At 46.8% G+C, this 24,886-nt stretch overlaps 1 protein-coding gene across 18 annotated transcripts in view; it reads right to left on the bottom strand.

Moving 5' to 3' along the window:
• Window positions 1–9,047: 9,047 nt before the first annotated feature.
• Window positions 9,048–24,886, bottom strand: part of FBRSL1 (fibrosin like 1) — a 503,813-nt gene continuing 487,974 nt past the window's right edge. For 12 of the 18 annotated variants that reach the window (XM_040080795.2, XM_040080796.2, XM_040080802.2 and 9 more), the window contains 8 exons: window positions 22,984–23,055; window positions 22,380–22,418; window positions 21,465–21,536; window positions 20,094–20,226; window positions 16,910–16,987; window positions 15,383–15,466; window positions 14,128–14,368; window positions 9,048–12,135 (listed from right to left, as the gene is read on the bottom strand). In XM_040080795.2, coding sequence (XP_039936729.1) covers window positions 10,902–12,135; window positions 14,128–14,368; window positions 15,383–15,466; window positions 16,910–16,987; window positions 20,094–20,226; window positions 21,465–21,536; window positions 22,380–22,418; window positions 22,984–23,055 — 1,953 coding nt within the window. In that variant the 3' untranslated portion in view covers window positions 9,048–10,901. The remainder of the gene's footprint in view (window positions 12,136–14,127; window positions 14,369–15,382; window positions 15,467–16,909; window positions 16,988–20,093; window positions 20,227–21,464; window positions 21,537–22,379; window positions 22,419–22,983; window positions 23,056–24,886) is intronic. The other 6 variants (XM_040080812.2, XM_040080798.2, XM_040080804.2 and 3 more) reach the window with 2 other exon arrangements.

Here is a 24,886-nt window from a genome sequence, read left to right as displayed (position 1 = left end):
CTGTACGCTCTTATTGCGCTGAATGTCATCTTCCAAGCACAGCAAATAACGTTTTCATAAAGCACTGCTTTTAATCAAGCACAACCCTCACATCCCCAAAGGAGCTATCTGCAGTCTATCCCTTTTCTCCACTGTTCTTTTTTGCCCCCTTTTAACTCCCTCCCTTAGAGGCTTGTGCCTCCAGCAAGGAGGGCTCCAAGCGGTTCCCTTCGGAGCTCATTAACACGGGTCCATCCATCAGGGCACGAGTGCGAGCGGGAGCCGCACGGAGCCGGGGTCCCGCGGGGCAGGCACAGCCTGCGCATGGGCCTGTCACACAGCAGGGCTCTAATAACCCTGGTGAGACGGGAATTGCAGCCTGGTGCCTGATCACACAGCCCCGCGCCTCTGGGACACTTGACGGAGCAGCGGGATCCAGAAAGCCTTGTGCTTACGCAGTCTGTCAAGAACACTAAATTCAGCGTCATCCCAACAGAGTGGGTTATTTGCGCACCCAGACACTGTTGCAGCTGGGGCTGGGTTTGAAACCGCCTAAAATGCATCTCAGAACATCAACCCTCACCAATCCTCCCATTACAGCAGCGATGGAGACCAGCCCCTTCCCAAACCCCAACCCATGACCTCCAGTGTGATCAGCAGTAGACTGGCAAGCAGCACGTGTGGGTGAGGGTGAGACCAGCTCCCAGAGGCAGATAGTCATTTCCTGCATGGCAGATGCTTCCTATTCAACACAAAGAAAAAGCCTTCCAAATATGTTTGTTTCTTGATAAAGAGCTAACACTCGGGGTGAGGGGTTGAATCCCTTTTCATGGACAGTTTGCAGCCTGTGAGTGCTCCTGAGCAGACAGGCAGAGCCACCTGTGCAGAGGATACACCGAAGGCTGATGAGCATGGCCAGGCAGCACTGATAGAAGCACACTCTTAGCTAAACACATGGAGCTGCTGGTCAGATTCACCTGCCCCCGTGGCTGGCTCTGGGCAGAGCCCATCATCTCCGAATCTCGGAGCACAAGGACCGAACAGCAATGTAGTAGACTGAGGACTTGTGCTCTTAGGTGCAAATGGTTCATTACGGCCTTTTTCAGACTGTGCTGATGAGAGGAATCATTCTTCATTGATGAGAAATCCTGCATTTTCTTCTCTGGGAGAACACAGCTTTGTTCCCTTCCCCCATTTAATAATGCACAATTTATCAGGCTAAATTGGTGAGCCTGGTAGCAAGTGATTCAAATCAACTTCAGTGGCTATGAGCAATCACATGTACTTGAAGAAACCCACTTATACCACTTTCAGTAAAACCTGAGGAAAGCTGGCTATGAATGCACTACCATATCCTATTAATGCTCAAGAAAACCCATTTAAATGAACCTCTAATGGCTGATTGAGACTTCTATAATGAAACTCCATAAAGAGTCAGCTCCTTCCTTCAGGCTGGGCAGCCTCCATGGCTCTCTTGTTAGCTGTGGGTAGGAAAAACAAATGGATGGAAGCACAGCTGTGCTGTGGGCACAGAAAGGAGGGAAGGCTCCCAGCTTCTGCAGGATTTACACAGCCTCACCAAGAAGGGTGCAAGGTACTACGTCGCACCTGTGTCTCCTGATACTGTAAGAAACAATTCATCAGACTGTGACCACTGTGCTGCTCAGACCTTCCCCCTACACAAAGCACAAACTGCCTCCAGTCTACAAACCCCAATATTTCTCTGCTGGAGGAAACATAATTTCTACATCTCCCCATATCTTAAGTTAGCCCAGTGTTTTAAGCCAGCCCCAAACTGGAGAGGTTGCACAGGCTGAGGGTATAGAAGGAGAGGGGAAGACAGTCCCTGCCCAACCCCTGTGTTCTGCTCCCTCCTGTCTTTGGGAGCATCCAGCAGGGATGGTCAGCAGGGAGCCGCTGTGCCCCATAGCTCATTTTAGCATGCAGCAGGCTCCCACACTCAGCAAAACAGGAAATGAGTGGCTACAAACCTTCCAAAAGTATTTACATGCCAACTACCCACCTCCCCTTCAAAAAAAGAAGACCCCAATGGGGAAACACCCCTTTGTTCTAAGAAGAAGAGCTAGTGTTCCCTCTCCATCCCTGCAGACCCATCAGGCTTCTGATGCCTCCCAGGTGGCCCTGTTTTGGGCAGACTGGCCCTTGCCAGCACCTGGGGGGGTTTGGTTTGCCAGGCACTGTGCCTGCAGGCAGCTGGCAGCGGGATCTGGGAAGCCTGGGCAGCGTGAGCCTCCTCCAGAGCCTGGCCTTCCCGAGCCCTCCCTGGGCAGCAGCCACCAGCCCTGGTGTTCCTGAGGACTTGCATCACCCCGCTGGAGATGTGGGTGGTCATCAGAATGGGGATGGGGCATGCTGGGGCCCTCGAGCTGGAAAGGCCATGGGTGCCTCTGGAAAATGGGGACTGTCCTTCCATTGTTGCTTTTGTAGTAGCAACTGCTGTGCCGAGATAAAAGCTTTTGTTTGCCTTTTCTCTCCTACATTCCTAATCTCCCTCTGTGCTGGTCTCCCCTATAGTCCATCAAGCACTTTTAATCTCTAATTGCATATGACTGATGAGCCTGAACTCCATACACAGCGTTGCCAAGAACCACTTTTTCGGAGCCTGCTTTAGCTCTTTAGGCCAGTCATAACACACTGCAGGACCATTAAGAGTTTATAGTTTGTATACATAACACCCTGGGAGTACCAAAGGGTGGTTTATCCAAACAGAAAAGAATTGAGATGAATGAATGCAGAAATGACTTTTGGCCAGGAAATACTTTAATTTTAATTAGGGGGGAAGGGGGTGAGAGAGGAATGAAGAGGCTTTCTTCTCTCACAAAAGACAAGACTAATGAGTTTACAGCTGCAGGCGCTGACCTTGGAGCATCCCATATAATGCTAGTGCTGAAATGTTTGGATGTGATGTTAGACCCGATAACCTTGCTTCTAAAAGGAAGAAATAAAGGGAAATGGCTGAATGGGGAGGGATTAATTTTATGGGGATGTACGGACATATTTATTTATTTTCCCCCCTCTTGCATTCCCGTTCAACTGCCTTTGGCGACACAGCCGTTCACCCAGCTGCTGAGCTTCATATGGGCCTCATCTCTTCTGGAGGAAAAATAAGTCTGTTATGGCAATTTTCCCATATTTAGGACAGTCCCTCATCCCAGAGCCCGTCCTGCCGGCCCCCACCTCTCTGGAGCCTGTGGCTGCAGTGAATGGGGTGCCAGAGCCTGGGGCAGAGCCCAGGGACCCCCACGCTGGGCAACCCTTGCACAAGGGAAGGTGCAGCTGGGGCTTCTGATGCAGTGGCTTGAGACAGGCTGAAAGCCTGGGATTATCCTTGTGCAAGGATGTTGTCACCTGCTTCAGCTGGTCGCTGCTTTGTGGCGTTGGAGCCTGTGCCAGTGCCCACAGCGCTGGGCTCACGGCTGCCTCCAGCCCAGCAGGCTCCTGCTCCTGCTCCTGCTCCTGCTCCTGCTCCTGCTCCTGCTCCTGCTCCTGCTCCTGCCCTGGCAGTGTCGGCTCTGGTGCCTTGTCCCCAGAGCAGCAGGAGCAGAGCCACTGCCACCGGGCTGAGCTGACACCAGCTGCCCATGGGGTGTTCCCAGGGCGCGTGCCACGGCAGCAGGGACGTGTCCCTGGGCCTGCCAGGCTCCCCCTCCGGCCCGGGGATACGGTCAGGGGTGATCAGGGCTGATCTTCCACCTCCATCCCTTGGCAAAGGGCGTGGCTTTTCCAAAACTGCGGCTCCCACCTCCCTGCCCAGCCTGCTCTTTCTGGGATGGGGACCTCAGCTGTACTCTCCCCGGAGCTTCCAGGCATCCTGGCATCTCCTTCCTACCCCAGAGCTCTTTCCATGGCCCTGTGAAGCATCATCAGGCCCTGTGGATCCTCCCACGGGTGCTGCCGTGCTACAGCCAGAGTGATTATTAAACTCTGAGTGTGAAGCTGCTGTGAGCTGCTGTGGCTGTGGAGCCAGCTTGGCCTCCGGGGAATCAGCACCCCCTGCCCTGCGAGCTGGCAGCCAGACGGGCTGGAACAATAGTGCAAGTTAACGGAGCAAAACAACCATCGGTGTTTCCTATTAAAAGTATTTTTATGATGTTGATTATTATTAATATTATATAGGGGCTGTAATTTTCTCCCGACTCACTCCAACATCTCACAAAATAAACAGTTGCTGTATTATCCCCTTGTAAATGAGACCACAGGATTGTAAACTTTAATTTGTTACTTTTGGCTGCTCTCAGGTTTGGCAGACAATTAAACCAATTCATTAGTTCACAGAGGCACATTTTTGGCCACGTCTGGCTGCGTGAAGTCATCCAGTGAACACATTGGAGGCAGGGTGTGGAAAAACCGTACTGTGCCTTTGCCACAAGATCTGTCAGTAATGGTCCAAAAGGCCACCGCGGACTTTGCAGACCCAGGTGGCAGAGGGTCTCCTCGCCCCTGTGGCTCTGCTGTGCCCTGGGCACAGGCCATTGGCAGCCCGGTGCCCCAGTGCACTGCCCAGAGGAGCGCCATGGATTCTGTATCTGACAGCAAAGTAGCTGCGTCCTGCCTGAGGCTTAACCTTTAAATTCTGCAGAGCTAGACTAGTGAAACTCCACAGGACACGGCAAAAATATGCTGAGCTCTTGGAAAGGCTAATCTGGCCGTGCGTGACCTCCAGAGCCAGCCCCAGCAGCTGAATGAATTCCTTCAAAAGCTGGGCTGCTCTCGATCCCTGCTTTCCCAGCTGCACACACATGGTTAACCTGCAGAGCCCCATGGCAGCAGGGCACAGCTTTTAGCCTTTTCAGGGCCACCAGTGGTATGTGCTGGGAGTTAAGGTGGGTTTCTTTTAAATGGAAGCTGTAACGGTGTGTTTTATGGTACTACCACCTCCCCTGTCCAGAGTGGCTTAGTGCAAATCACCCCTCAGATGAGGTTCCCTTGTCAGACATTTTTCACTCTCTGGTTTCTTAGATGTCCATTAACAAACCAAAAATCCTGAACCATCTTCGTTTTGAAAAAAGCCCCACAAAATTAATCCCTTTTCCTTTGTTCCCTCCACAGGAGGAGGCTTTTTTATAGCATTCAGAAAGGAAGGAAAGATTTTTGAATAATGAAACCTAAAAGCTTCCCCAAACTAGTTCCGCGCCATTGTGTTTTTCAGTGGCCAGCACTTTCTTTGAATTTGGATTTGCAGAGTTCTTCTGCTTTGCAATTTCCTCTGAGTGATCCCACCACCACCTGCGTGTCTGAGGAACGTCGCTGTGCTCTGGCCTTCCACCAGCTGGAAATGCTGGAGAGAAGGGGAGGCTGTGGAAGGGAACGGAGCATTTGTGAATAGCTGGTCACCTCCTTCACTGTCTTGACTGCTTCTCCCTTTGCCTGAAATAGTAATATTAACAAAAGTGGTTTTGGTAAAACAGTGAGCAAATCCTGCAGAAGAGCTAATTATGACTTTATGTATGACAGCAACTCCTCTGGAAAGCAGCTGCAGAAACCTGCCCGCCCCACTGAGCCGCAGTGGTTTGCTTGCAGGGTTCCTCCTGCCGCTGGCGTGTGACCGAGGCCGCTGTGGATGTGAGCTGGGCCCCGTCTCCTTTGGGTGTCAAACACATCCTCTGCTCCTCGAACTGCTCTGGGGGGAGATGAAGGGCTTCACCCTGCTGCGGGCAGCTGCGCTTCGCCGCGTGAATTCCAATCAGCTGGAGGAGGAGGAGGAGGATGAAGCTGGCTGGGTTTTGAGTCAAAAAACAAGCCCTGTATTTTTCTGCTTTCAGCTATTTATCAAGACTCAGTGCAAAGGGCCTGACACCCGGCCAGCAGAGCCCGGCTGCTGTGATGTGTGTGACACACGAGCCGGTAATGAGGGACCTTCTGCTGAACGGCCAATTGAGCAGCCGGTGCCTCCAACAGCTTCATCTCGGAGGGACGGCGGGTGGATCTCTATTTTGACACATCCTCGCTGAATGAGGAAGAGAACAAGCAGAAAATGGCTGATGATAAATGCAGCAATTAGGGAAGCTTAATGGAGCAGAAGGTTTTTTTGTGAGAAGACAAAGAAATTGCCATGCCGACACCTGCAAGGAGGTCCCAGCCGCTGTGCAGGGAGCCTCCAGCTGTGCCGCAGCAGCAGGGGCTGGGATGAGGGGAGCCGACCTTTTTACTTCACACACTCATCCCTCAAAGGCTTTGGAAAAATATTTTCCAAGTTAAACTTCAAAACATCATTTGATTTTTCTTTTTCTCCATTATGTTCAGAAATGGGAGCCTGTAATTTAGGCCTGCTGTAGCCTTCCCGCGCTCCCTGCTCTTTATTCAGTTTCACATAATACAGTGCGCTACTGGGAAAAGCATTTTCCTGACAAAGTATTGATCTTGGTGCTGTGAAAGAGCTGTGGCCTCAGCAGGGGATGTCGTCTTGCTGGACACAAGTAGACAAGAAGCAGATCCCCCGGACAATGCTGATTGCCCACAGTGATGCCCAGTTTGGGGCTGAGCCCACAACTTGCCCTGCTCTTCCCAAAGCACTGTGTTTCTGAAATAAGCCCTGGGCTACGAGCTCCCCAGGATTTGAGCAAAAGTGCTAAATTTGTTTGCCCAAGCCCCATTTCTCTTTATTTCTTTAGCTGGAGTCTCTCCAAAGCCAGCTGCCTGTGCAAAGGGGCACCAAGAAGCACTGGTGAGAGCTCTGCAAGGGGTGCTGGCGTGGGAGCATCCAGGTTTTGGTGGCGGGCAATGTCATTTTGGCCTATAACAAGACCATTACCAAAATCCCCCAACACTGCAACACAATTCTTTTCTTAAGACTTTGGCAAAAAGGAATTTCCTGAGGGAGGTAAGAGAAGGGTTTCCTTTTTTGTTTTTGCTTGGCACAAGCCAAAGAAAACACAAATCTTGTTTTCCCCTCTGTTGACAGTTTCTCGGCTCCAGCCTGAGCTGCACACCACTGATCTGCCTCTGCTCTCATTCTGGCACTTGCTGGGCTGCCCGAAGCACAGCTGGTGTGTCTCGCTCTTCCCTAAGCTCTCAGGATATTGCATTCCTGACTAGTTGGCTTCTTATGCTCTCCTTCCTTTGGGCCTGGGCGGTGCTGGCATTGCAGACCTGACAGTGGAAGCTCAGCCTGCTGCCGAGTCCTTGGGCTCCTCTGCATCAACCCTCTGTTTGTCTGACTCCAGGTCACCAAGAGCTAACTACATATTTATGGTATCTATATAGGCTGGAAAGGACAATTCCCATATGCTTATTTTAGGCAATAAAGCTGGCTTTTTAGGGAAGCACTAGATCTTTTTGTCAAGGAACAGTTAATACTTTTGACAAGTGATCTGAGGATTTGTTATGGCTTCACAGATTGGCTTTTCCCCTCACTCCCTGATATCCTGGTTGTCTGTTATATTGACTGGGCCTAGAGTGACCCCCACTAACTGAAGCTGGTGCACACATCTTCCATGGAGCCCCAGTGGGCGTGTGGCATTTTGGAGGTAACCTAAGTGCAACCACTGGTCTCCCTCCTTATGGCTTCCTGAGTATCTTTATAATAAACACAGGTTGCCTGAGGCAAGGAATGAACCTTCCAAATCCCATCTTCTTCCTCCCACCCACTGTCATTTGTTTGCTAAATTCCACTCTTTTTTGGTGACTGAGGGAAGTCTTTGGGAAGACAGCCAAAAGTAGAATAAAAATGGTGAAAACGGCACAAAATGAAAGCTGAACAGTGGTAGAAATGCGTAAAATCCAGGAAGCCCTTCTGTACCAGTTCTTTTAGCAGAAGGCAGCTCAGCTGGGGTGGTTTAAAGGAATAAGGCTGAATTAATTAGTTTCTCTGTTTAGGTAATAATACCATTAATCATGATGAACCATTTTGTGAGAAGGCTGATACTCGACACTGCGTAATTCCACAGGAATCCCACTGTAGTGCAGCATTATTGATGGGTCATCCTCCGAAGGCACGAGAGCAATACCTCCTATACAGTAAATGGCAAACCACTGATTTTCTTTTAATATTCAGACCACCACAACATCAGTCATGATGAATTCTTCTGGCACCACGGTGGCTGCAATAAGCAATCCTTCAGGAATGCCAGGGGAGCATGGCATTGATTTAATGCTTAACTTTCTAAGTCGTACACAGACCAAATTCTTCCAAAGGGAATGGCCCATTTTTGCATTTTTTTTCCTGAAGTTTGCAGTAACAGCCTCCTTGCTCACACGTACCTGCATTAGGAACATGCAGCTATGGACTCTAACAGAGGGGGCTCATTTATGCAGATCCATGTCAGGGCTGGTGTCAGACAAGATCCCATGTTGTACTCTGGCACCAGGACAATTACAATCCCCCTGAGCCAGCATTATGAATCTTTCTGCCGAGTCCAACACGCTTTTCACATCCACCATGTGCTCTGTGCTCCTCCAATATCAGCTGGGAGAGCAGGTGCTGATTTTTAATGCCTATTTTGTTTTAAGCCTCCTTTCATCAGATTAAGGACCCTGCTATTTTATTTCATTTCATTTTTTCACGCTCAGTAATTTAGTCACACGCAAGCTTAAACGCAGAAGCTCCAAGGCGCTGTTAAAGCACCGTCACCCACTGCTCTGCCGGCCGCGGGCCCGAGGGGCGCGGGGCACGGCTCCATGCCCCCGCAGATGGCTCAGCCCCCAGGAAAGGCTGGGAAGCAAATGGGACGTGGAGAGCAGCGCTGGAGGCGATGACCTTCCCGTGGCGACGCCGGCAGCAGGGTCCGTCCACCCGAGCCGCTCCCGCAGGCCGTGCTTCCTTCGCGGTCCTTCTTCCCCCGGCAGGAGATGCTGGAGCAGCCCCCGGGCCGTGGCGTGGAGATGCTGCAGGGCTGGGGGCACCGCTCCGCTCTCCTCCCCGCACCCCCAAATCCCCACCTCCAAAGCGTGCCGTGGGCCGTGTCCCTTCCGCCGGGAAGGATTCACGGGCAGAGGCAAATCCCCGTCCCAGCACCAGCCCCTGCCGCCAGCTGCCTCCTCCCAGCCGTCAATAAACCATTAGCCTCGAGTCAACAGCGCTGGCTACGACACACAAACACTCCACTGCCTTTTTCATCCAAAATCAATGTTGTATTTATCTTCATTGATCTACAAGGAAACTGAATGTTTAAAATTACAGGGGGTGCAGGGGGGAGGACGGGGAGGGGGGGGAAACAAGAGTTACAGAGCCAAGAAAATAGTAGCGGATGGCTGAATTAACTAGAGAGAAAAAGCCCAGGATATATAAAACATGGACACTGAAAAATAAAATAAGGGAAGGGGGGATGGTACAGCAAGTAAAACATGGCAAAATTTACATATGGATGAAAAGTAAAATTGGAAATAAAAAATAAATCATGCCAAAAAGCAGTTCAAGGCAGAACCACACTGAAACAAACATTTGCTTATGGTCTTCATGTACTATAGATAATATATCAGAATTTCTTTTTTTTTTTTTAAATCAACCATTAGACTTTTTTTTTTTTTTTTTTGCACTCCTAAAATTCTACTTTGTCTTGTATACAGATTCCAATAAGAACACTGCACAATTAGCACAAGGGGTCCACGGAAAATTGTCCTTGCTTGCCAGCGATCCTGCCCACAACACAAAAAAAGAGAAAAAAAAAAAAGAAAAAAAAATAAGGAAAGGGTCTGCCGCATGGTACTGTGCCAGTTCCATCTGCTTTTGCCAGCTTGAAAAGTAGGAAACCAAAATTCCCTTCCAGGAGCGTGTGTCTTTCTCTTTCCTTGACGAACTGTCCCTTGTGTTTGTACAAAAAAATTCAGTCTCTCTTTTTTTTTTTTTTTTTTTTTTTTGTTAAACACAAGCATCCTTCTTCCTGTTCACATGCCATTGCCATTCTGTCTCCAGAGCTGCGAGTTGGTTGTTTTTGGGTTGGTTTTTTTTTTAAATTTTTTTTTTTTTTTTAAAACCTTCCTCCCCCCAACATCCACTAAGACCTGCCTCCGAGTTCTTGCATAGTTGAAGTATATATGCCGTACTGAGCTTTCTGAGTGTGAATTTCTGACTGTGACAAGAGTATGAGTTGTAACCATGTTAACAAATAACCAGAGTGGTTCTAGAAACCATTTTTATAAAGTCTACCTATGTTAAGAATTTAATATTGGTGTACATTTATATTAACAGAATATTTACAGTTTGTTTTCTTTTTTTTTTTTTTTGTTTAAAACAAGAAGTCAAAAAAAATTCCTCTTAAATTTCTGCATAATATAATAAGGCAAAAAACAAACAGTTTTGTACATTATTATTATTATTAATATTTTAATATATATCTGTAACTTCGGTTCCAAAGTACCAAGGTAAGTGATCAATTGGCCTCAGAAGGGAACCTCACAGTGGACTGTAAAACTACAGTATTTCCATAAATAATACTTTTAAGAAACCCTGGGTATTTTTTTCTTAAGGATCTGAGGCCTTTAGAATGCAAATTTAACTAAAAACAAAAGCAAAATTTCTTTTTTTTTAAGTGAATAAAGAGCACAAAATTAAAAAAAATACAAATCCATTAAAAATGTTTCTCACATTTGGGAAAAAATGTACAAACTTGATATTCTTAACTCATTTTTTTTAGCACAGAAACGAAAAACAAAACCAAAAATCAATACCTATATATTAAATTCCCATTCTCAGCAACCTTCTTGTTGGAAAGTCCCCAACCCCGTTATTTATGGAAATGTGCTTAACTTCTACAAATTTTACATTAAAAAAAAAAACGTTTACAGCAGTGCATTTTGTAAAAGGTTTGTTGTTTTCTTTTTTTGTTGTTTTTTTTTTTCTTTTTATTATTTTTTCTCCTTTTTGTGTTTTTTTTTTTTTTTTTTTTTCCTTTTTTGTTGTTGTTGTTTCTTTTGTTTGCTTGCTTGTTTTATGTACAGGTGAGTTTAAAATTCAACGCTGGGGACTATCGTGCCTCTACTTCTTTGGGGTTCCTAGAGGGGGAATAGTCCCTGGACTCTGAGTTTGTGAGTGGAGTAGTCCTGCGAGGGGAGGCAGGTCTGGTGCTGCTGGCTGGTACGAGAGGCGGCGGCGCGCTCAGCGCTGCGGTCGGCGGGTTCCTGTTCAAAATCCCGTTGTGCATGGCAGCGGATGGACTCAGTCTGGGGTAATGCATCCCGCTCAAATGAGGCATGAAGGATGGCACGTGTGCCAGGTGGCTTTCGATGGGGGACGAGTGCAAGTGGTGCATTCTGGCACGCTCAAGTTCTTCCCGTAAGTGCAAGCGCTCGCGCTCCTCCACTTGCCGCAACCGCTCCTGCTCTCGGCGGGCTTCCAGAAGGTTCTCGTGGTTGTAGTCGTGTGGTTCCCTGTCTCTGTAGGAACGCTCGTGGTCATAGAAGCCGGAGGTGGTAGGAAACCTATGGATAGGATCTGTCCGGAGCTGGAAGTCCATTCGACGGTGCAGGTCTAAGCTCCGGTAGGCATCTCGCAACGGGTCCCTCATCGGGTCCCAGGAAAATCCGGGATGCGGCAGCCTCTCTCTTCCTGACAAAGGGTTCATGCCTATGAGCGGGGTCATCATCCTGCTGCGGTCCAGGACATTCATGTTGTTCATCTGGTGCACGCTGCCCATGGAGATGGGCATGGAGGCAGCCATCGAGTGAGGCAATGGTAATCCATGGAGAGTGGGCGGTGGGGGATGCTCCACTGACCGGGAGTGCTGGGAAGGCTCAGACCCAACCACTAGCACATCACTGTCTTCCTTCCTCTCCTCCTTGACTTTAATGTCGTTCTTAATCTTCTGGAGGTCGCTGGGAAGCTCTGTCTTTCTCTCCATGTCCTTGCTCATGAGATTGGTAAGCTTCAGGCTCTCACTTAGTGCAGGTTTGCTGTATGGGGATACAGACTGGATTACTGGCTTTGTGTTGTCCTCAGAGGGTCTCTTATCATGGCTTGGAGTTTCCTTCACTGGGGAACGGCTCTCTTTGATCTTGTGTTCAGCTATGGGCGGCTCTCTCAGGCGGTCGGGGTGCTCTCGCTCGGGCTCCTTGGACCTCTCCCTGTCCCCGAGGCTGACCTGCCTGATGGGATCGCTGGAGCTCTGGCTGTTGCTGCGGATGAGATTGCTTATCTGGTGCGTCACTGGGGCTGATGCCGGCGAGGATCTGTTCGAATGTCTGTTTTTATCCATGAGGTCTCTGTAAAAAGACAGCAGGTACATCCTTGGTTATGTGTGAACAAACACACGTGTGATGTTGGGCACGCACAGTGTGTACACTTTGAGATTACTCAGGAAAGGATTTAGAAAGGTCTACAAACATCAGCTACAGCTGTGATGTTATGCTAAAAGATATGCACTAACTACCTTTACATACTTCAAAGACAAAAAAAAGTTAAATGTTCACAAATGTAGGGCAAAACTGGATATGTGGCTGGAAGAATACTAATTCACCCTAAGACCATTTTGCTGAGAAATGTAGGGAAAGAAGAATTCTGGACAGCTTATTTTTCTTTAAAAAAAGCTTATCGCGTGTTCATGTGTATACCTTGCTGCCAGACAACGACCCTCTCAGCTGTAAATCTTGGGTGTCTTTCCTAAAACACAGAACCAGGCACACAAAACAGAAGCCTAGAGAAATGTATGCAGGTCCTTCCCAGTACAGCTTCATTGACTGGAAGCAGCCATAAGGTGAAGCTGATTTTCCTATGGAACCGCAAGACTTTTTGTTGCTGGCAGTTCTTGCAGGTAAGCCAAGTGCTTCAGGAGAAACATCCTTGGTTGGCCACAAAACTGAGCAACTGAGCTGTGTTTCAAGAGGACCTGCTGCGATAAACAAAGGGTCTGATGACAACATCCGTGGTTTAGAAAGAGAGGCACAAAGGTTTACATTTCCAACTCCATCTCAGCCTCTGAGCAAGCCAAATAGTCACAGTTAATCCCACCTTTTTAACAGGGGAATAAATAATGCTCACCTTCTAAAAGCACTTTGCTCTGAATGAGAGACACTTTAAATGCAAAATATTGTGTGATTGAGAGAACTGCATTATGCAGCTGAGAGGCTCACTGATGCCCAAGTTTTATGTTGTGTTTGGTTTTGAGAGCTGTAAGACCTGAGTGGTGAAAGCTGGAGGTGTTTTGGGGAGCTGTGTAAGTATTTATCCCTTATGATTACATTTGCTAACCTAGCTTTCTTCCTCTGTGGTAGTCCTAATTGCTGGTCAAAGATGTGCTTTATTAAAACCATGGCCAAAGAGGGATGCTGGGGACAGCTTAAGCTAAATTAATAGAAGAGTAATAGAGCTGTTAACCCCTGTGTGAACATCCTTGACAGTAGAGTAACCTTGGTCTGCAAATGAATTCCACTGGAGCTAACAAGGGATACCTTTCCTACCTGAACGAAATCTGTGCAAGGATGTCAGACAATTTAACATGTAAAGGAAGAAGATTTTCAGCCTACTGCTTCCATATCATCTTGTTCACCGGTACTGCCTGAAAAATCTCATTAAAAGCACTCCAGCAAACTAAGAACCCCTATCACTAGTCAAGCACACACATCTAAGACTTACAGGCTGTTATTGCTTACAAAGAAGTAGCCTGTTGGAGACAAGTGGGCTCTGAAATATAAAGGGCTTCACAGCTTCAAAATCATGTAACTGGGAGCTAATGAAGTAACTATAGCCCAGGTGATACAGGCCTGTCATTGTTAGTAAGGGCTTGCCTTTAAAATCAGTTTTACTAATGGATTCATGCACACTGCTCCAGCTACAGGCATTTGCATTTTTATCTCGTTAATGTCCAGCTAACATTTGAATTCATCAGCATATCTATACATTAATGAGAACTATGACTGTCTCCAAAGGACCCACTGCCATTTCAGAACACACAGCCATCCCAAAGCAGTTGCATTGAAAACAACCAAGTTTTCAGTACACTGAAAACACAGCAACACACCCAACTCCTCAGCCTGGTGCATTTTGTTAATCAACTAGCAGGGATTGGGTTACAGTATTTCCACAGAATACAAATCCTAAAAGGCAAAGAGGAATTTTTTGGTGTTGCAATTACCTGTGCTTATCTGAGAAAAAGGCTATCAGCTGCTTTAAGGATCAACAACATTTCAGGGAAAACAGAAGAAATACAGAGGAAAAAGAGTCCCAGGAGGAGGTGTTCAGAAGCCCACAGTGCTCACCTCTCTTTGTCTCTGTCGTCTTTACTCAGAGAAAGATCTCTCTTCTCGGGCTCCCGCTCCCGCTCTCTGTCCCTGTCATGGTTTGTCACCGAGGAGCTTCGCTCCGAATCCGTGGGCTTGGGCCACTGTGGAGGTGTTGGGAAGGACGGCGGGGTCCGGTGGAGTCTATTCCATGGCTCATGGGGGTTATTGAAATTCTGCAGGTTTGGGCCATCTTTGTGAGTAAAAATGTTGTTGTGAGCTAGAATAATGGCAGGGGGAGGAAGAGTTAAAAATAATTCAAAGCAAATCATTATACAGTCATTTTTCACAGTATTAGTCAGAACCAGAAATGTCCTTCTAAGGCTTTTTTTAATGGTGAGGGGGAGCTACTAGCGAGTGGACACAGATAATTCCAACACTGGGTGTAAGATCCATCAGCTCTTTTAAGGCTGTTGTTGGAGGAAGCTTTATACATTTCAGTAACTCAGAGACCACTGAAAATGCCCAGCTTCTCTTCTCCCCCCACCCCAGGCAAGGGCTCCAGCACAAAGGCAGTATTTTTCCTCAGCTCCTCTCTCTGGTGGAAACTTTAATTTGTGGGTAGTTACAAGCAATCAGATGCCCGCAGCTGAGGCTTCAGGCACTTGTTGAAGAACCCAGACTATTTGGTGGTATGTATGTGTGTGTATAAACACAGAGCTTGGCTGTAGGCTTTTCAGAACAGTCACTCGATTTTCCTCCAACCATCTTCAGCTGATTCCTGTCGCACCATGAGATGCACAAGCATGCTCTCTTATGTGCTCTCTAATGTGTGGCTCTCCAACATCTTTCACCTACAGGTATCAAGTTTTTGAAGTAGAATTATTTTATACAGGTATTTTAAACTTCAGCCAACGGTTACAGAGGATGTCTACATGAATTAGAAGAAGTATCAATAGCTGCTCCACTGTGCATCTTCGCTGGTGAAGGGTGTTACTTTAAGTGCCCACAGGGTCCCAGAGCTCGGTGGGGTTTTGCAGCTCCAGTGTCTCTCTGAGCACACAAGGTACCAACCCTCAGCAGTGAGGAGGCACAGAGCACAGCTACTGACCTCTGTGACATGCAGAAAAGCTCCCACCGCAGAGACCTGGAAATCTTAGGTGCAGTGTTTTCAGATAGGAGAATGGAGGTTAGGAATTAAACTTCTTTAAAAACTACCACCAGCTGCTGTAAATATTAGCATGTGGCTTTTCTGGAAGGGATGTTTGTCTGCAGTAACCCAGCCAGTACTTACTCAGAGCATGACTGCCTAATCCTCCAAAGGCATTGCTGCCTAAGTTCCCAAGGCCGCTGAAGGTGCTTGACCTGCTAAATGGATCTGGAAAGGCAAACAGGGATTTAGCAGGCATTTAGCCAAGAATGTTGGAGAATGAAACGCACCCCTCCCCTTCTTAACAGTTTGAATCCAAGTAGGATTAGGCCAGACTTTAAGCTGATCCTTCTCATTGCAAGGTTCTTTGCACAGAAAATTCCCATCATGTTAAAATGGAGAAGGGATTCAGTGCTCACTCTGCAAACAGGTGCTGTAATAAACTTTTGTATGCGAATCAGAAGTGAGTTAGAAATTAAGGTCTAATAGCTGAAATTAGGGTGGCTGCTGAGCTCGAACTCTCTTTCCTTATCAGTATTAATACCAGAAACATTGCAACTGCCTTAAAAGGAGAATCTCAGCAGGCCCCTCAGCCAGCATTGAGGAGATGACTGTCTTGCTCCTGCACTTTTTTCCAATAAAGGCACCCATCACCAGAGGAGGCTCCTCTCTGAAAGCACATAGCCCATCTCAGGTTTCCACACTCCAGAGACAGCTATGGGTTAAATCCTACCGGTATACTTGTTTTCTTTCCTACTGGTCATCTCTAAACAACTCCTCCTTCTGCCCACCAGCTTTTTGACTGTCCCTTTCAAGCCCTTAACTTGCCATGTTACAGCAGGTAATGCTGCTCTCCACTTCCTCACAGATACCACATTTAAAATATCAAGGCAAATGGCACAAATAGCTTATATCTTTAAGCAAACAGCTATTTGCTTATTTACTTATTTTAAGACAGATGTTCTTGCCCTTCCTCTTTGATCTATAGTGGCTGAGTGACTCAGTAGAGATAGTTAATTTTGTCAGAATGTTCAGGAATTCATGTAAATCTGTGTATTTGCAAGAGGAAAAAAAAATCTACTAGGTCATGTGGCATGCCACATTTACTGATTGGATGAATGTTACTAAAACATTAATCAACAGAGCTTGAACTTTAATTGGCAATGAGCTGCTTGTGAGCTTCTAAAATGAGGAAATTTGACAAAATCAGGCTCTACTTACTGCCAATTAGGAAACTGAAAGGCTGGCAAAATGTGCAGAACATCTACTTGCCAGGAACTGTTCCCTGCAATCTTTTAAAGAACTTGGTCCTTTCATAGGTGGAAAATGGTACAGGAGGAGCCCATTTTAAGCTGAGGCTTGTCTGAGGTATCTTTGCATAAATTTCCCCCATTTCTTCAGCCACATTCAGGAGCACAGGACTCTACAGGTCACACTTTGGCTCTGGTGCAGTGTCCCAGCAGTGACAGATGTGACAGCTCTGCACTGCTCTCTCCTTTGGGCGACAGTGAGGGGATGCGTTAGGAGCTGGCAGGGATGAGAAGCTGGCCAGCTTCTGGAATCTGAGGCAGTTTAAGCCTTTCCCTCCCGTCATGTTACAGTGCAGGACCACACTGAGAGGCAGGAAGGGGGCAGAGGTACAGAGGTGAAGGCAGGGTTACTTACACTTACCTGCCAAGTGGTTCGTAGGCAGGAAACTGCTGTGGTGAGGTGAGGGACCAAAAGGGGTGGTGGCTGGATGTGTTGCACCTGTGAGAACAAGGTCTCTTTTTAGTTCAGGGGCAAGTGACTCTCTGTACACACAGAGCTCCTGGCCATCACACTCAAGAGCTGTGTGCAAAGGCCACATTGAAACAACAAAGGCAGGGGAAGACCCCAAACCTCGGCTGAGCAAGCAGCAGGCTGGATTTCCCTGGGAGCCCTACCAAGGAGTCTAACAGGGCGCTGGGAGGCAGGAGGAGACCCTGCACTGAGAGCTGCTGCTCACCTGGAGTAACAAGGAAGCCAAGCTCTCTGTCTGACATTTTCAGTCATTACTCCATGTTTACATTAAAAAGGGTCAGCCCAGGTTATGGGCGCAGACAGAAGGTGCTTGGAAGTGACTGATTAGAGTCTATATGAAACACCAGTTAATGACAGACACACAGGGAACATCAATCATGCTTCTCCCATGAGAGCTCCAGCTACGCTCTCACATCTGTCTCTGCATCCACAGGCTCCCCCCTGGTATTTTTTCCCTTTCCAAGACACTGCTCACTGCCATGGTGGCATGCTTCCTCGTGGGAAAGAACACTGCTGAGCATGCTGGATTACACGAAGCTGAGGAGATGGGAAGGAAGGGGGTGAAATACAGGTCTGCCCTGTATTTCAAGGTGCACCAAGCTCATGCAGAAAACTCTGCTCTCCTTTCAGAGCAAAAAATGAAATATTTTCTTCCTCTGCAGGCTGGCATATGGGAATCTGAACAGGCTCACAACCTCAGTGTGAAAAGCACTGGTGTCACCTGTCGCTGGGGTACTTGGTCAGCCCCTGACCTGGCCTTCCTTGGAGACAGAGCCCAGCCCCTGACAGCTGCTGTGAAACGCACTCATGTGTCCAGAACATGAGCAAACTGTGAAACATGAGGGGGACACAGAGCTCTGTGTCCCTCACCAGCTTGGGCACCTCAAACCTAAGCAGCCAGAAAATGAGTTGAAGAAACATAAGAGAGACCACAGCAACGAGACCTATCTAGTACCTCTCTATAAACATTCTGACTGCTCCAACGCTCCAAGACGGATGGAGACTGTCATCTTTCTAATCCTTTAAGATTTCAGAAGGTGTATAATGGATGGAAGATTTCTTCAAAGGAGACGGCTTACAAACTCCACTACATGGGCTGATAATAAAAAATCCTCTGGAGGAAGCCAGGAGCAGCATTGCAGGCTGTCAGGCAGTTATTAAATAGACTGTCTGCCAGGCAGCCCAGCATCCGTCCTGGAGACAGGTGGCCCTAAGATAACTTATGTCTCCCCCAGTAACCAGGCAATGCAGCAGAACCAATGATTCACATCAACTGCACACGTGCTCAGTAAGGTGAAAAGAATGCCTCAGATATTCCAGAGTAAAAGATTTATTCCTCCACGTATTCCAGCTGCAGTGTTTGCTCACGTTGACAGCACTCTTTACCTGGATTTACCGTGTGATGGCTCTTGTGATTAATATACTCACAGACAAGTTGTTGTAAGGTTGTTTCTACTGAAAGTTTTCTGTTAGTTTGCCTTCTTTAATGTTTCTATTTCATACTATTTTGTCTCTTGCTATTATGAATGAAAAATAAGCCATGCTTGCATCTTTTAAGGGAAAAAACTCCAGATACCAACTGGACTGGTGCTTTTCTGCCTGTTAGGGTAACTCTGCAGAACAGCCTTCAGCAGCAAAACCAGACATGAAACAAGATTCTTGTAATGACAACACAGGACAGACTGAGGACAGTGGTTTGTAAATAAGCTGTGCTTATGCATCCAAGTAGATGCAGTAAGTATCTTGGCCCTGTACTATCAAAACACCTTTATAGAGACCAAAATACAGGGTAGCACCCTACAACGTAGAGCTGGTACCAAAACTGATTATGTGTGGTAGAAATGTGCATTTGATGCTCAAGAATTTCCATCCACAGACAGAGCAGAAAGACAGACAAGCACTGGTGGAGCTCCTGAAGGCTATTTGGCACTTGCATTTGAAACTCAATTCTCACAGAAATTTAAGCTTGATCGTCATCTGTTGCTTTTCTGTCATTTTTAGGACAGAGTTCAAAACAGTTCTAATGTCATTAATTTCAACAGGGTTGAACCAAGGCTGAATATGACCATGTCTGCACTGAGTTAGGGTGATTGTGCAATATTGCGTTATAAAACCAGAGTAACGTTAGGGAAGAAAATTACATTTTTTGCCAATTAATTACATACATAAAAAGCTAAGTTAGATCTCATCAATAGATGCAGCCAGTTCAGAACGCAGACTTTGCCACCTCACACACACAGAGAGAAAATGTGAAGAAGTTGAGGGGAAAGTTAAGCTTGAGAATAAAAACAACATTTGGCATTTGGTAGACAGATGTCGACATGAATCCATCCACATTGGCCTCCTAGACCAGAATGTGAGAGCTGCAGTCTCTCATGGCCAGAGCCATCGAGAACAGCACAGTGAAGGTTACTGTCCTTTGGTAATTGCATAATTGTAATTACTTCTCCAGCAGATTGGAAAACAATTGATCAGTGTAAACTGTATGTGATTCTCTGGGGCTTTTTGTAAATTTAATGTATCATTTTTAGCCCCAGACTTTGCTGAACTTTGCAACCCATAGGGGAATTTTCTATTTAAAAAACAAACACTTAACAGATACACCTTCTGTGATATTTTCAATGCAGTTATTGAAGTTTTCCTTTTACAAAAAAACCCTTGTTTTCAGAAAACAAACAGAAACTTGGTGAGTGGAGGAGCTGAGAAGAATAACATGGCAAATATAAAAGCAAGAAAGAGACTGGGGCCACTTCCAATCCTCCGCAATGGAAACATTTTCAAGTGTTTTGTCAAAATCGCTTTTAAAAATCACTCTATAGCCTATTAATCAGGCACTAAGAACCAGCTGCACAGACAGGACTGTGAGCCAACTGCTGCAGCTCAGTGATATACAGAGGATCCTGCACTGGAGGTGGTGGCAGAGCCCCGGTCAGAGCAGTGTCTCTGCACCCCCTGAACCAACCTTGCTTCTGTTTTTGAGGCATATGTAGCTATAAAGACATGTATGACATATACCGACTGTTTCTTGTATTTTTTTTTTTTTTTCAATCAACAAGGAATGATCTTCCCTTACCTGTAGTAGAAAACAGAGGCCTGGCAAGATCTTGTGGGTAATGGAAGCCTGGAAACACTCCAGGGGCGGGAGGTCTGCTGAACAGGTCAAGTTTACCACCTATCTCTAGCTTGTGGGGATCCAGCTGCATTTGCTGTCAAATGAAATAAACCCAATCTCATTATACACTTCCTTTTTTATGGGAGAACAAGAGAGGCAGTGAAGGCTCATTCCTCCTTAGCCCTGCCAGGGAGCGTTAGCGAGATGACAGCAGTGTCCCCGGTCACGCAGCGCAGCCGTGGCCGTGCTCTGCAGGCTCTGCAGGGCCATCCCACCCCACAGGCTCCCAGCTGCCTGCCCCACCCCAGGGTAAGGTCTGCAGGCAGCACCCGGCCCCTCAGCACACACTGGAGCAGGGACACGATACACGGAGTGCACGGCACCCCAGGAGCAGGCAGCGCTCCCAGCCTGACAATGCCCTGCAGGCACAAAGCTGCTGACAGAGAGCTGGGTCATGGGCTCTCTGCTCTGCCCCTCCAGTCTGAGAGAGACGTGCCCATACCATGCCCCTCCTGCAGCCAGGACAGCTCAGTGTGCAGGCAAGGGGCAATGGGTGAAGGAAGCTATGAGGCTCCTCCAGAGGCTGTTTTTATCCTTTCCTTGTAGAAGTGAGCAAGGCCAGAACTGCACCTTATTCACAGAAGCCTGTCAATAGCTTAAAGAGTATGTATTTGCTTATAAAAATATATGGACATACACTCCTTTCAGAGGCACCTACTTAAGCAGAGAACAGCCTTCATTAATGGGACAAAAAACTACTGTAGGAGCTGTGAAAAAATACAATCTACACGAGTCCCTTTATCGGCTTTTGTACATGACATAGGGAGCCTCAAGCCTGCAACAGCACCCTGGGGTACCTACATCCTGTTACATCTTGAGTGTTAAACCCCCTCCCTCTGCCCACCATCACAGCAGCACAGGAAGCCCCACAACCTCTGACACTGATGTTATCAATCTATTCTCCTGCTCTCTGCTCTGTAATGCTCTTCACTGCATCGGCCATTTCATTACCTCCTCCACGGGAGGTACTAATGCAGAAGGGAAGCGACATAAAACATGCATGCTTTGTGAAAAAAAGAGATTGACTTGGGGAAATTACTCTGCCCCCCACTTTCTTCCCCTCTTTCTGGCTGTACACCCTTCCACCCAGCTCCTCTGCCCTCAGATAAACTTTACAGTTGCTACAATAAATGTTAAAGGAGTGTAAGTATTAGTTAATCAATACAGGCGAGCTTGAGAATCACCACAGTAACTGCTTCCTGCCCATTACTCACTCAAATACAATCTGTAAGCTAAAAGACTTGGCTTTGTTCCAGAAACCATCTGAATTACCTTTATCTTTTGCTGGTGATGGTAGATCTGCCAGGCGATCTGTACATGAACCGCACACCACTTCCCGGGTTTCTGCAGTGGAAAGCACAAGAATTTAGATTAATTTATACGTTAGCAATCTCCATCAGATAGAACATTTCATTTCCCTTACTGTCAACCAGGCAGCTAAGCAATGAGAAAGGCTGATTACTAAAACGGCACAATGGGTGATCAACATTTTCTTCTGTACTGCAGCAGATGATGTTTAAATTAAGAAGGAAACAGGAAGAATGTGGGCTATCTTCCCCATCTCATGGCCATCTGAGATCCTGCCTTGTTCTTTCCTACTTGCATTCCTCCCCCCTTCCCAAATTGAAATGAATGGCAGCAAAGAGCAGTATGCCATGCTTAAGAGAAAGCAACGAATGGTTGAGAGCTCTGTTTCTGAAAAGAGCCCTGTTCATTCACCCCTGCTGCACTGCAGGCTAAGTCATGCGTGGTTATTACAGCTACTGGCTTTTGGGGAGGGAAAGGGATAGGGACAAACAATCCCCAGGATGAGCAGGGCCACAGCAGAACAAGTCCCTGTTTTCAGCTGAGCTGTGGTACTCGCTGTTCCACTGTTTATGTGGAACATCAGCACATTGACCTAAGCCACCACGAAACTGCTCACTGGTGAATGTCTGCCCAAGCTCACAGTCATTTATTCCTCTGACCCTCATTTCATACTGTGAACTATTAATGCACATAAATGGATGCAAAATAAGGCCGGGATTCAACCTAAATGTTACTAATCAGAAGTGGCAGAGAGCTAACTGACATATTTTGCTTTAAGTAAAGGATGAGCATGAAATTTTCTACTGGACATGTTAAATTTCAAAAGCACATGCACAATATTCCAAGTGTATAAATATGTATATAAAATCCCCCACAAACCTTACTTACTCTTACTGGAGGCCTATAAGGGTCTGACACCTATGGAAAAAGCAGAAATAAAACAATCAGTCTTTCTAAAACTAGCCAATATACAGAAAGGTGGGGAACTTCCTTCCTCTGAACAAGTAAAAGCATTTAGAAAGCAATGTTCCAGAGAAGTCCCCTGTGACACGAGAAGCCTAAAAGGCTTAAAGAAGGCTTAAAACTTCTCTTTCATTCCTTGAACCAAACTCAGCAGAATTTTATGATAAACAAAGCAGCTTCATGCCAGCAACTGAACAGTGCCAGTGCTTTTCTGGACCTTGTAATTATTCTGAAATGGAGCGCATAAAACTACTCTCCAAGCAATACTTAAAGGAAAGACATTGAAGAGGCTTCCTGCCCCATTTTCCTCAGACTTTTGAAAGAAGCCAATACATCCCTCTGAAATTCACGACTGGTGGAGATTACTGTCTCACCAGAAAGACAACTTCTCTCCTCACTGCATGTTCCCAGTCTAGAAGGCCAATTTGCTCTCCAGCTTGCTCTCCTTTTTATACCAGCAATCACTGTGTTTACTGTAAACCCAGATAAGCTGAAAAGAAGTTTATATATTGTTGCCTACCCCTGGAGTCTTCTGCAGCAGCGTATGGTGGACTGTGCCTGGTCTACCTGCTACATCAATAGGGTTTGAAGTCTGAAAGACAAGAAGAGAGCGTGAATAATACTGTATCACACCAGTGGTACATTTAACATCTCTATCTGATGTTAACAGCATTAATTAGTCCATGTTTGCACTGCGCTTTGAACACGCATATTGCTACATTAGTGCTAAATGTTATCTCCTTCTGACAGCCAACAGCATTTAACCACCATGTCATTTATTATTATTGAGCAGCAGTGACAGTATTCCAGTACTCCTAAGCCCTGCTGAGATCACACCCCGTTGTGCTGTGCATGTGCATGGGAAGAGACAGTCCCTGCCCCCCAAGCTTATTCTTTAGACAAAACAGGCAGGAGGTAGGAGAGAGAATGAGAGAGGTGGCCTGACTCCCTCCATTTTCCAGGCAGCAACCAGCACAGCAGTCAGGAACAGAATAACCTGAGCATCCCAGTTCCACATTCCACACACTGGACCGTGGCCCCTTCCTAACTGGGGCCAGGTTACACACTGCCTGAACCAGCAACAGCCCATCTATTTGCTTCGACAAAGCAAAAAATGAGAAACCTTAGAAGGTGCTTGTGGGTCTTTTATAGCTTTGCATTGTTTACCCCGTCATTTTCTAGCACGAATTAAACACCTCATTGAATGAATCCCTGTTCCTCCTCCTCCTCCTCCGGATCCCACCTGTTGTCCTGTCCTAGATGATCCCCAAGAACTCGTTCATCTCCTCACTCCGGCATTCATCCATCTCCCACTCCCTGAGCAACTGCACCTGGTGCCTCCGCACAGCTGAGTGCAGAGGGGTTAAACCTCATTCCCCAAGAGATTATTTCACTCATGTTTTAGGTCAAATTATAGCAGATTTCAAACACTACAAGTCATGAGTATAATCCTGGGTGTGGGAGGGAAGGTAGGTTTTAGTTTGTCTAAGGCTACATAACTTCCAGATTCATTAAAAAGAGAATTCTCCTGTGTGTGTGTAGGTAAATCAATGCACACCCCAGGCAGATCGGAGCTCTCAGGGCCTCTCTGACAGTTGAGGTAGATATAAGGTGGCAAATAAGTTACAACTTTCATACAGGCAAGAGCTTTAAGATCACAACATGTTAATAGCATGGTGTCATCCTGTCCTTTTGTCCCCTGGAGAAAGACGTGAATGCTTCCTCCAGCAAAGTAAACTGAATACTTCTGACCTTTTCAAGTCCTTAGCTTGCGAGAAATGGCCTTCGGGAAACTCACTGAGAAATTTACCGTCAGCCTGGATTTATGTGCAGTGGACTCACACGCACAGCTGTAGGCAAATGACATGGGAAGGGGAAAAACAAAACCAAGATCTCTGCTTTGGAAAGCAAGAAGTGCAGGAGTCAGAGCGCCAAAACCAAATCATCAGGCCTGTAGTGATTATGCAGGCTTTAGTCAAACAGCCTGGGAGGGAGAGACCACGGAAGAACGATGCAGTAACGATGACTGCAGTGGCTTTGCCTGGAGTTCAGCTCTGCCTCCTCTGGGAAACTGCAAAGTAACGTGCCAAAGCAGCAGATCCGTTTTTCAACCTATCCCTCTCTTTTTCCGATGTTACATTGTACGTAAATACTGCACTGTGCAGGGATCAAATGATGTCAGTGATTAACCACGGCACCAGAGTGTGACCTTGCACTGCTTAAACTCAAGCTAGCGAATGCTGGATGTATCTAAAATGAATTAAAAGGTAGTTATAACAGCACTAGGAACCGCTTAAAAATGTAAAGGGTCTGTGCTCCCTTTTTCTTTCTCACCATGTAACTGCCCCTTGGCCTAATGGTATTTTACAGTGAATTTGTGAAGCTCTGTAGTGAAGATGGAAAGCAGAAGAAGGTGCCATTGG

The sequence above is a fragment of the Hirundo rustica genome, chromosome 17 (genome assembly GCF_015227805.2).
Source record: "Hirundo rustica isolate bHirRus1 chromosome 17, bHirRus1.pri.v3, whole genome shotgun sequence".
In the NCBI taxonomy this organism is placed as follows: domain Eukaryota; kingdom Metazoa; phylum Chordata; class Aves; order Passeriformes; family Hirundinidae; genus Hirundo; species Hirundo rustica.
Note: the sequence above shows the minus strand (reverse complement) of the source record. Positions and strands in the feature narration are given on the sequence as shown.